This window comes from Cyanistes caeruleus, chromosome 7, assembly GCF_971803275.1.
Source record: "Cyanistes caeruleus chromosome 7, bCyaCae1.hap1.1, whole genome shotgun sequence".
Taxonomy (NCBI): domain Eukaryota; kingdom Metazoa; phylum Chordata; class Aves; order Passeriformes; family Paridae; genus Cyanistes; species Cyanistes caeruleus.
The window spans coordinates 34,878,108-34,891,435 of NC_141707.1; the positions used below are offsets into that span (position 1 = coordinate 34,878,108).

The window sequence follows — 13,328 nt, forward strand, 5'->3', positions numbered from 1 at the left end:
GAAATAATTTCTAACTGGACTACAAATAATGCAAAATTCAACTACAAATGTAAAAAATAGCAAACCTCCCAAAATTAATCTGAGAAACTGTAGTACATAATAAACAGGTTGGTTGTTGTAAGCACGCTCTACTTTCACTGTACTAGAGCACAAAAGTTTTAATACAAGCCAGCTCACTTCCATCTGCTAACAACCACTGCTGTGTAACAAAAGAGTGTTTTCAACTGCACACCAAAGGTGTTAGTGCCAAGGTGCTTGGCAAATGCCATTTCATTAATAACATTCCATTAAATTACATGAGCAAACTCCCCTTTCTAAACAGATTTAAATCAACTCAGAGGTACCCATAAAAACTAGTGAAAGAGGAGTTATTCAGAAGTGAGGACAGGCTGATAACATAGAGAAGAATTTGAAGACAGCCCTGATAGCTTTGTCCTAACCCTTGACTTGCACCTCCAGCACCTATTGAAGATTATGTCCTTATTTTACAGCCATTTCTACCTGAGTGAGTGTCAGAGGTTCCCTCTAAGGAACTACTAAATAATTATAGTTATAACTGATCCATAAAACAAAATAATTGATTGCTACAAGTTTGACAGAAAAGCTCTAATGAAGAATGCATGAATCTGGAATCTCCTCCAGTCCCACGTAATTTATGGCTTCTAAAAAGAAGGAGGAAGAGAGAAAATTTAGTCAAAACATTTTAAAACCTAATGGAAAATCTTTATTTGGTTTTATGAAACAATAAGCTTTTTGTAATCTTTCAGAATGTAGTATAGTTTGAAGAATAAAAGACTAATTCATCAAGGACAAGGTGAGGGCATCTCTCTGATATTCTTTTAATATCTGAGCTTTTAACTCAACTACAGCTCAAACTTCCAAAGTTGTTTTGTTTTTTTTTTTCTTAGAGCAATGGCATTTGGAATGCAAGAGTAATTTAAACTACAAGAGAATTTAATATTACAGATTTAACAGTGAAACCACCAAGTCTTCTTTAGTTTGCTGTAGGTGTTGGTAGCTGATCATGATCTGCATGATCATTTCTTGATGTGTTTTGGTTATACTGCAGCCTCAGGCATTGAGAGTGAAATTATTTAGACTCTCAAAACCATCAAAGATTTCATACAGCTTTGGAGCTTTGGTCACTGCTAGTTCATTTCTAGTGGAATTCAGACACCTCTATAAATCCTGAAAACTAAAGCTTGATTCTGGGAGTGCTACATCTTGACAATTTTCAAAAGGCATTTTCTTGAAAGCAGTATTACAACCCACATACAACCCATTTATATTTATACAGCCCTATAAATACCTATTTTGTTTTACAGCAGCCTGGATATTTGCACTCACCCCATCAGAAGCAGATCAGTGTTAACTGCATTACAGTGCACACAGCTACACCTCACCTCTTCCATCACATATTCCCTGTGTGGAGCTCTAACAGACACAATTCCTCATTTTCATGACAAATTCTCACAACTCATAAGGAAACCACAAAAGGAAATCAATCACTGTAAAAGCATATCACGGCCTGATATTCTTTTCCTTAATCAAAAGTTTGTTGCTTTGCAGGAGTCAGTGGCTTTTAGGCAGGTACCTACGAAAAGCGCTGAGATTCAGGGGTTCCATCTCCACAAACTCAATTTTCAAGCTGCTATTAGTAAGCTAGTACTTTTCCCCCTCATTTTATCATAAAATTAAATTCCTAAGGAAAGTCCAATGATCCAATTCATTTGCATTTAGCAGATGCAGCAGAACAGCCTCCTAATTTGTGGATTTAGCCTTAATTCTATCTTGTAGTTTGCAATTCTTGGTTACAATTCCCTACAGGAATAAGATTAAAATTCTGCAATGTTGCCAACATAGAATTAGGGATTAATCTCACTTTGATTTCTATAGTGATTGATCTTCAATATAATGAAGCAATTTTACCTTTAGCATGGTCTTGCCACACTAAACACCCTTTCCATGAGCTGACCACTTTCAGATAAAGAGGCTGCTCCTCCAGGTAAGCAGCAGTCAGATTGATGTAAGACTGCAGGTTTAGATTCTCTAATTCAATGTAGAATTGTTTGGTAACATTTTATAAAAAATAAATCAATAATAGTAATGAAATTACAAATATGTGCTGAGTAATGAGCTCTGCTATAAACCACATCAAAAGTGATCTGGGAAAAGCTACACAAGGGTGACTGGAAATAGAGTTTTTTTAATATCAACTGACTGCTATAAAACAGCCAATGCAAGAGCTTTCCCTTCTCAATTACCATCCCATTCTCTTTCTGGCAAATCTTTACAGCTGCACAGTACCAGCGAGGGCTTACAATGAAGCCCTTGGTAATCACTCCTCTCATGTCAATCTGCTCTCATGCAGCAAAGGAAGTACACCAGAATTAAGGATTCAGAAGAAATTAGTGATGCATATCAATACAATCTGCAAAAATGTGTTAACTTTCTCCTAGCAGCTCACAGAGGGTTGTTTTGGGGCAGTGAGGAGGGAAAAGGCTCTCATCAATTTGATGGTTTGGCTGTTACAGCCTGGAAACTATTTTACCACCACACTTCAAGTTCATTAAACTAATGCCTGAAACATGACAACACCACGTGGAATAAAAAGAAGTTTGTCAGTAGAAATCCAATTACTTCCCAATTCTACAATTTTCTTAACATGACAAAATCAAGATGCAATATTAAAACCCCAACTTTCTTGTCAAATATTGCACTATTCTCCCACCTGTTTCATTCATTGCAGCACCCCAGATTAGTTGACCTGTTTTGATTATATGGGTTATTTGGGGAGGGTGTTTATTATTTACCACAGTAAAGATGCTCACAGAACAACAGAAGAGTCCAGGATGGAAGGAACCTCCCACCTGGTCCAGCCTTTCACAGGAAAGGGAGCCCAGATGAGATTCTCTAGCACTCTGTCCAACTGCATCTTGAAAAATTCCCACAATGAGGACTCTGCCACATGCCTGGGGAGGCTGTTCCAGTGATTGATTGTTCTCACTGTAAAAACTTCCTTTCTGGTATCAAGATTACTTGCCTTATTCATGGAAAACATTTTGATCATTTCAGCTGAGCTATAGGGGTAAACATGACAAAATGAACTGGAAAAAAAATCATTGTATAAACCAGCAGGATTTGTATTCATATTCTTGAGATAGAAATTCTATTCTCACATTTGCAAAGCTGCCACCTAAACAAGCTTCAGTTCCTCATCCAATTGTCTGGCAGCCACGATGCTGTAAATAAAAGACAATACTTATAATTTCTACATTTATTTTGGTTGCCCTACAAGAGCTGGTTTACTCTATTTTAATTCTGCATTTCCTTGATTGTTAAGAATCTTTCCACGTTATATTTTCCTAAGAGAAATGAGATTTCCACCATGGATTAATAGTGGAACCGTTTCCCAAAGAGGCTGTGGAGCCTCCACCCTTGGAAGTTTTGGATGAAATTTTGGGTGAGCTATTCTGATCTCACAGCTCACCCTGCTCTGAGCAAGAGCCTGTGCCAGAGACCTGCAGAGGCCCCTTCCAACCTGCATTATCCTGCGAGCCTATTAATTTTTTATTCACAAAATCCTTAACTCTGCAGGCTCTGTCAAGATCTTTCAGTACTAATGACTCCTAATAGCCCACAGAAAAGGAAATGTTAAAATCTCTGCAGGCTGTTTTCACCACTGAAGTGGTGAAAAATATTACTTTGCAAGGAACTGTAACTTCACATTAAAATGAGCTGCAGGCCAATAAAAGCAATATGAGCTCTAAGCCCAGGAGTAATGTGAGCTTCTTCAGCAAATGTGAGAAAATCAGTTTTATGATAGATACAGAATTTAATCTCTGAGTAAACCCACCAATAAAACCTCTAGAGTTAAAGTAAGAAAAAAAAAATTATAAAAGTAATTATTTTAATAAAAACGGTAAAAGTGCTAAATCCTGTTTCCCTATGATTAGAAGAATTTTAGTATTAGTGGCTGACAGAGTGAATATCATGTATGAAATCCTTCAGAAAAAGTCACATGGTATAACATGGAAGGCAATTGTCCAGGAGGTTTTTGCTGTCAGAAGTTAGGAAGATATTTTTGAGCATGAAGTATTCCTTCACTTTCTTATTCTGTATACGCACTTTTTCCTCAGCTATCTTCTATGTCTAATCACAGGAGAGGAGCCCTTTACTATCTCTTTGCCTTGCTGGTACTCTTCTATTCATTCTTTCTGCCCAAAACCAAAGACAAATTATATTCTGTGACTGCTCCTTCATTACTGACTTGGAACTTGCAATGACCTGCATCACATTTCCTCTAGATAAGAGCCTGTTTTTACAAAGCTATGTCTGCTTTCATTTAACACTGGAGCTATGGCACCTCTCATAGCCTACAGCAGCCAAATTGAAAATGCCAGCCCAGAATTTCTCAAGTGTAGCCAAAACTGAACGTTGGAATACAAAGGATAAGAATTTGGGAGGAAAAAGGTTTACATTTGGTCACGAAAAAATGATTTTCTGGTGACAAACCAGTGGGATCTACCTGATGGAGATGATGAGAAGCACAGTAGAGAAAATCTGCTGTCACACAAGTGAGGAATTGAGCAAGGACCACTCCTGCCATGAATGAAGGGTGTGTAAAGAAGCAGAGGGGAGCCCCAAGGAGCTGTTCTGGGGATGTCTGTCAGCACAGCCACAGCCCCTGCACACAGCCCAGACACTGCAGGGGCAGGTGACAGCCACAGCTCTGTTTTGGGGACTGTACCTCTGGGGCAGGAAGGGCCTGTCCAGTATACAGCTCACTGTGCCACAGCTCCACTGCTCTTTTCTTTAAACAGAGGCACCCAAATTGCCATGCAGCTGTTCACTAACATTTACTGCTGTTCTGCAACATTGCTGAGACCACTGTAGTCACATTTTTCATCAGGGTGACATCCAGAACTCTGACAACTAAAACATCTGCCTCTTAAACTCATGAAAGGACTTTCTCTCAAAAGAACTAGCCACTGTGACATATTATGCTAATACACAGGCAAAAGATGCAATACCAGCTTCAGTCTTAAGATTCCTGCTTATTTGTCATGCTCTACTACTAATCTAAAGCATCCTTGTGTCCAGCTGGGCAGCTACTGGTGTAGCTTATCTGTTATCAGGTGTAGTTCCTGAAGAGGTTTTGGACACCAAACTGTACAGAACCACAACTGTTCAGAGTATTTACATCTGCCTGGTGCTGGGTGAGGGGGGAATAGAGTCAATTTAAGATGCACTTTAAAAGGAAAAAAGTGGGCTTGCTGTTCATCACACATGTTCCATAATCCACCCCCAACTGCCAGGATCCAGATCAGCATCATTACAGCTACTTCTTTTTTCTCACCATAAAAAAAATAAGCCCAAACTATGTTACACAATAACAAGAATACAAGTAATAGTCCAAATGACCACTAAAAATCAATTTTTCCGTTCTGTGTTAGAAAAGTGTGTTGTGATATCACGTGATCTAACTTATTAAAAGACATGGAGGAGAAATGCTGTTTATGTCTGAGACTCAGATCAGCTCTGCCAGGGAACCATTTCATGCTGAAAATGTTACAGGCCTTCTGAAACTTTTATTATCCCTTAGGATTTCAACTAGTTGCTGCAGAACAGGGTATTTACATACTTCAACTTCATGCAGCTGAACTGGGGCAGCAGTTCCATAAATAATTTGATACCCCAGGTATGGAATATCTGCTAGAAAACACTAACAGACATTTCTACAGCTGGGGGGAGTTTAAAACTTCTCATGATCTATTTTCTAGTTCCTAGGTCTGCACAGACTCTGCAGCTGCACTTGGAGCACACCTGCCTTACAACCACTCTCCTGGCTCCAGCACTGCTCCTGCACTTGCAGCAGATGATCAGAGACTCTGCCATTCCCCTGAACCTAGAAATTAAAGCCTTTGGAGAACTTCTATAATATTCATTTTTATGGTGATCATCAAATTCCAGCACAGGAAACATCATATTCCTGATTTTATATACATAGGTCTACCTGTAAATACAAGGCAATACACACAAATCCTGCTTAATCAACTACTAGTCAAGTAGAAGGAAAGGCTTTCAAGGGTTTTGGATCTAGCTCCAGTAAAATCACTGCCAACTCTACAGATGCCACAGTTTTTGAAACAGATTTTAGAATATATAAATATATACGTTTTCTATTTCATATTTAATATAACTTGTATGTGCAATGATTTTTAGGGGTGCACACACAGCCATAGGCATACATGTATTTCTGTCTGGGTAAGAGCAAAGTCTGTGATTGATTTACTTTTGTCTGAATATGGGAAAATGAATTTATGGAGAAATGATGATGTTTATTAAGTCAGCCTAATGAAGCACCTATTGTATCTAGCATTGTACTTGGATGCAGAATTTTGGCCAAATATTTCAGAAGAAAGAACGGTTTAGAAATTTTCAGCGTGGTTAAAAAGAAATTACACTTCTGGAAAAAAAAAAACAAAAAACAACTATACTTCTCCTGCAAAGCAGATAACCCAGCACAGGTGAGCAATCCCTTTGAAAACTCCTCACTGTGCCTCATTCTGTGGGAGAGACATGAAAATGTGGTGTGAGGCCAAACTCCTGGTAGCTGAGAGCCACACACGAGCTGCAGAGGTAGGTTCTGTTTGCAGCTCCATGTGTTTGACATTTTTCCAGATCACTTAGGTATTCCATTCACTCATCACAAAAGAGCTTTGCCTCCAGCCACAGAGGTTTGCCCTGAGCTGTGGGTAGGTGCTGATTTTGCCATCTGTGCTTTGAGTCTCTTTGGTATGTATGGTATAGATAAAATTATCCACAGTTTTTTCAATGTGACTGATATGTTGGGTCTGAACCCAGAGGATTATTTTCATTCAACACTGCCTAAATAGACAGTGCTCATTTAGCTGGGTTAAACAGCACAGCAGAGCCAATCCTCACATGAAAATTTAAATACAATAGAAATACTGAAAATGTGGGTGGCTTTATTTAATTCTGTGTACCAAGAGAGGATATACCCTGAAACCATGAAGACCAATATGCTTTCTTTTTGAACCAGAGGAAGACAGAAGAGCCAGACCTAACTTTGCACTATAACAGTCACAAAAGGTGGCTTCTAACTCTTTCAAGCTTTGAGTGCAAAAGTAGGATACATCACAAACCCATATTCCCATATGCCTAATTGCAATGCACATATATTCAGTGTAACTTCTGCAAGGCTCCCCATCACCAGATACCAGGGTAAATATTCCCAAGTGGTGTCACCTGAACATGAGAAAGAGAGAAAAAAAGGGTTACAATTACTTTGGAAGGAGAGGCTCTCTCTGTCTTAGGGTCTCATCACATTTTCTCATGTGATTTCTCATGTCATCTCTGCTCAGGAGCAGTCAAATATCTTTCTTAGAGATTGCTTTTAGCTGAAGCTAAATTAGAAATTCTTGGGTTAAGCTCTTACAGGTGTGTTCTTCTGAATGTCAAAACAGGTAAGAACACCTGTTCTCACTTCCCCCTAATTTGTAAACCTGTTCATCCTCCCCATAATTTAGAAACCTATTAGGAAGCAAATCTCCAGGACAGGCTTTCTTCACATGGCAAATGGGCTTAGCTTCCTGAAGGGATTAAGTCCACAGCCACAGCTGAGGTGTGGAGATGAAAGTTAAGTTACAGGCACATAGTAAATCATTTAAGTAATGTCTAATTGAAAAATGACTCTTTTCTTCTGGCAAAAAGCTTTCTCAGGAGCAGGTGGAGGTATGACAGAAATCTGCACCATGTCTACCACACTATAGATTTTCACTCCTGTAATTTTAGTATTACTGCTCATGTTTCAGACAACAGCTCCACCAATATATAAAAAAAAAGACATATTTTCATTATTTATTATGTCATGGCAACATAGAGCACCACAAGTGTGTTTAAAATGATTAGTCCATGATACAATTTAATTTTCTTATTAGGTAATTAAGGAATGCATAGCCAGAGTCTGAAATACATTATCAAAAACACAAACAAACAAACAAAACCACAACACCAAAACAGTGAAAGAGATGTAAGAAATGCGTGTTTTCTGCTGTTGCCATAATGCAGAATGTTCATTATGAGTCAGGTTTCCTATTTACTCTGGCACTGGCTTAAGAAAGATGTTGACAGACTGGTTCCTGGGAAGCACAGAATTTAACTTGATACCATCAACAAAAATAATATATAGCAAACACCAGCTGCAACTGTCAAGAATCACTGGTTTAAATATGCTGTACAGAGTTGGGTTGTGCAATAAAAAACCCAGTGGCCAAAAATCCCAGAATCAGTGGATCCCACAGGCATAGGCAGATACTGGGTCCTGTACTGCATTGTACAGAAAAGCAAGACATTTCCAACCAGCTGTACTGAATCAGCTCTGGGTTTTAACATTTCCCACATGGCTGTGTATATGTAATTTTTTTATTCTGTTTTTCCAATCCATCCTTTTTTGGTGGTATTTCTCACTTTCTCCTCAGACACAGTTCCTGCACTCCAACCAAGTCCTTCATTCCCGAATTTAACAGAAGCTAAAAGCTGCCCTTGGCTGTACAGCCAGTGACTAGTTCAACATCTCATGAGATCTTTTTCCAGTCTTCTACTAAGAAACTTCTTCTACAGCTATTTACTGAGTTTATTTAGGCACATGAAAAACCACTCTTGCCAAACCAGCGTCAATAAAGTTCTTTCAACAGATTTATATTTGCTTCAGCAACCCAATAAGCTACCAAGTTGTTAAAGGTTTACTAAAGGCAGAATATGTAAACTGATTATGGAGAGCAGCCAGGGGGACCATTCACATTTCTTCGCACATCTTAAGTGTCTCAGTCAATTTCAGTTGTAAATTTTCATCTTCAGTGGAGATTTCAAATTATTTATCCAGTTATTTCAGCAATCTTTTCTTTCTTTGATTCCTTGATCATTGCTTTTTGATGACTTGTTCAGCACCTTTACTTTTCCTGCATGTTAATTTACAACCTAGCAGATCGCACTGAGCAGATCGAGTACTCATGAACTATGCATGTACCCTGACTCTCTTCCCAGACATCCCTAGTCCTTCCCAACTCTTGCTTTGCCTCAAGACCTACAATTCTTTCAAGGACTCTCCTAAAAAACATCAAATATTCATCCCACTCCCACATGCTCTTTCATTAATGAGCCATCTAGGCAGAGTCAAGCAGGCCTACAACTTTGCAGTGATTTAATTCCCAATACTGGTGAATGTTTTAGCCTCGGCTTTTATTTCATGTGGGCACCAATGATACATCCAGGAGCAGTCTGAACAGCAGCAGGAAGGGTGACAGAGCCCTGGAAGTGTCAGTAAAGGAAAAAAAAGAGCAAAAAGAGCAAAAGGAGTTTTCTTGTCAATTCTCCCAGTCAAAGCACAGAAATTTGAGATGGCTCAATCTGGAGAATCAACAAATGGCTACAGGATTGGTGCCACTGCCAGGGGTTCAGCCTCTTCTGTGCTCTGTGTTGTGGCTGACACCCTGGAAGGAAGGGATGAACCAAAGATATGAAACACTGACAAAATACCTTCTCATCTCACCCCAGAAAACAAGAGAAACCAAATGATCTAATAAAAACAAAACACATTAAAGGGAGTTAAACTCAGCAGGACACATTTGCATGATGGTTTGAGCACTCCAATTCCCCTGAAGTCAAATGGAAGTGCACTGGTTCCTCCTAGCAGAACTTGGCACAGCAAGAGTTCCAGAGTGCCAGCCCATCAAATGCTGCAGCTCCAACTGCCATATGGCTGCAGCTTAAGTAAGACTACACATCTCTTTCACATCTTAGCATTTTATTCTCAGTATTTAATTCATAGCACATCATGAGTCAGGCTGTATTCTCTGTGCCTTTTCCTGGGGGTGTGTTTTTCGGTCTATCTTTATGTTCTCTCTCAGTGACGTCCAAGAGCTAGGACTGAATCTAACGCTGCCTTTCCATGAGAGGCTTTACACTGATTTTAACAGATTTTGGATCAATCTCTTGCTGTCAAGTTTATGAAATGGGAAGTTTTATAAATTTGCAAAACACAATTAATTGGCAGTTCCACTTGGCTTTTGCCAAGGAGCTGAGGATTTTTTCAGATATGTTAGGGTACACAGAAAAATGTAATCTTTAAATCAATAAAAGACAGACCTATAAAGAACTACATTGAAGCTACTCTGGCAAACTCTCTTTATTCTGGTAAACAGACCACTGCACTAAGGCAGAATATGGCCAGGCACACAAAACCAGGAATAACACACAGCACAACCTAGGCACCCACACTAATTTGCTCCACACTGTCCAGGAGTCAGGGAGAAGGCCCCCAGAAAACAGGGATTGTGGCAGAGCAGGTGGAGGTAGATATGATACAAAGATATTGTATTAGCTTCTTCATAAGCTGAGCAAGCAGCCAGCAGGCGTCATTGCAACATTTTCCCAGCATCGAGGAGGAAAAATAATTACATGCAGTGTTTCAAGCTAGAGATTGATTAAATGCAACAGGAAATTAGAAATGTGCCTGCCTCAAAAACCTGACACAGAAAGAGTTGCCTTAAGCAGCACAACAATCTCCCCATCTCTTTGCTGTCAGTGCTGTGGTGGCTCTCCTGTCAGCTCTGGAAACAGAGGGATAACCAGGCTGACTATCCAGTGATTCATATTTCCAGCATATGGGAACATTCTTTCACTTGGTACTGAACTCATCATGTAACCTTAGCTGTCTTCAGCTCATGGGCATGGCAAGTAATTCACTGACTTAATTTAGCCTTATGTAAAGCAGAGGGATTATATGAAACCAAATTAAAAATTAGCATAAAAAAACAGGAAAATATGTTTACTACTTCGCCTGTTCACTTTACTGGCTCAGCCATAGGGACATGTTGAGTCTTCTTTTGTATTGGGATTTATTTTCTCTTCTAAATACTTTACAAGGTTCTGAAAAAGCTCAACAGAAGGAGATTTCAAAAATATGTTCATTAAATGTTGACAGGAATCTCTGTGGACACCCACAAAAGCAAGATACTAAGAAAATATCTGTTAAAATCTCCAAAGCTGTGGAAGACTAATTTTAATCACATTTTTCTGACCTTATTTTTATGAATCAATGCCACATCAGTCTTTTATGGCCTTTTATTCCAAACTGTTCTGTATGGAGCCCTGCCAGAAAGAAACTCACAGCCCTGGCAAGCTGTTGCATGAGCCTGAGTTAATGCATGTAGAAATACTGCTTGTTTTTTCTTAGTTTTTAGAAAAAGATTGTGAAGATGTGATTGAGACCCTCCAGTGTGGCTTTTTGCTGTTGATTTTTTGTGCTTTGTTGTTTTGATTTTTTTGATCCCACCAGTTATGCAACCTTCAGTTTCATCAAGCTGCCCTTTAATAAAGGGCCATCATTAGAGGTGTTTCAGCACAAAACCTACCTTATCCCCCTTTATTGTAAAATTGCAGTCCACTCCAGGGGGCAGTTGAACTATTTTCCAGCCAGATTGGATGCTGCCAGCAATGGCAGTACTGAGAAAAACCAAAAACGGGCAAATATCCTGCAATTCTCCACCTAGATGCTCAAAATTTGAGAAGGAATTTTAAATCTTCTTTATGCACTAGTTGGAAAAATTCTTGAGTCAATCTCCACCTGATCTTCTCAGCTAGCATATGAATCACCCATAGAACTGCTGCACAGTGATGCAGAGCACAATTCCCATTGTGATCAATACTGCATTGCATATGTAAAGACTTCCCCCCACCATAGGATATATACAGCAAGCATTAAATATGAAAAAAAAATGGTTGCAAAGTAAACATAAAGAAGATACGCATCACTGCTACAATCTTACTTTAAAAAAAAGTTTAAGTGATTCATATTCAAACTTGTTAAGGGAAGTACAAATATTACACAAGCAACAATTTTGGAAAGCATACTCTAGTGAGAATGATTCAGTAAGATGGAAAATTAAAGATGTACAAATCTATTACAGACTGCAAATACAGTTCATTTGATACAGGTGCTGCAAGGGAAAACGAATTGCAAAGGCCCAACCATTGCTATGCTGGCTAAGAAGAAACAGAAAATCATGATCACAGGGAGGTTTGCCTAAGGACGGGCTGCGTGTTTGGGGGCAAGCAGCGAGCTGGCAGAGGGAAGGGATGCTTGCTGACACGACAAAATGCTTTTGTCAAAGCTCTGGAACCTGCAGCCTCCCAGCTTGACAAGAAAAGCTCTGCAGGCCCCTGCCAGAGGCAGAAGTAATGAAGTGTACTCACATGTACTCCCTGTGTGCAGAGTGCACAGCGGCTGCGTTGCTGTAACGCCACAGAACTATCGCTGACGACAGAACATCCAGGGTGGCATCAAACTGAAAGAGATACAGAGGCAATTGTTTTATGGGCCATCAAATGTGCCCTGCACTAAAAGCAATGCATTTACCATCCTGCCATGCAGGCACAAAGAAGCTTCAAATGAATCACTTTAATGAAAGCAGGATTTATGTTTATTGAATTGATCTTCACATTTTCACCTTGTATTATTGCAAAATCATACACTTCCGAGCTCAGAAAGTCAGTCAAGGGATTACAAAAATTTGAATTTTTAATCCATCACCTGTGAAGAAGTTAAGAGAAAAACAAACATCCCAGTCTGACACTGTAGCACTCTGAGAGTTAAAATACTAATATGATTCTAATGCAAAGACTATAAAGAAATAAGCATAGAAAAATGCCTGTCAAGCATTCCTTTTTCCTGCAGTCACTAATTTCCTGCAACAGCTTTTGTTTCCAATCAAGAAAATATTAACTTTTTCTCCAAAATCCCACCTAGATTTCATCCTATATGTATTTATTATTCTGTATCATCAGTAAAATTGCCATGTTTGTATTCCCAATTAATGCAGATATGGTGTCAGGAACACTGAAAATCAGGTTTGTCCCACTGTAAGAACTTCCACTCCCATGTCAAACTTCCCACAGAGTCAATCTGACCTTCAAAATTGAAAGCTAAAGATAAATTATTTGATATGAGTCATTGCTTGTCGTTAGGAATTTTTTGCTCTGCCACTAATCTGGAAAGTCATGGCAAGGACTGGAGAGGAAAGCTGCCGTTCCAAAGTCAATAGCAGTCTTACCATCAGCTTCAATGGGAAGAGGTCAGAAGGGAACTTCAGAATTTGGCTCAAGTTCAACAACAAAACTGATTTTTAATTGAGAGATTTTGCATAAGAAAACCATATCTGGTGGATAACACCTATCAACAATAAGGCATAAGAATGGGTATCAACTCCAGGATGGGACTAAATGGGCAGAAACTGAAAAAGTAT

The 13,328-nt window shown here is 39.1% G+C and overlaps 1 protein-coding gene across 1 annotated transcript in view; it reads right to left on the reverse strand.

Annotated features, from left to right (window-relative positions):
- The window catches only part of TMEM163 (transmembrane protein 163), an 86,742-nt gene that overhangs the window by 20,537 nt on the left and 52,877 nt on the right, over nt 1-13,328 (reverse strand). Inside the window, exon 4 of the mRNA XM_086898689.1 lies at nt 12,280-12,371. Coding sequence (XP_086754815.1) covers nt 12,280-12,371 — 92 coding nt within the window. The remainder of the gene's footprint in view (nt 1-12,279; nt 12,372-13,328) is intronic.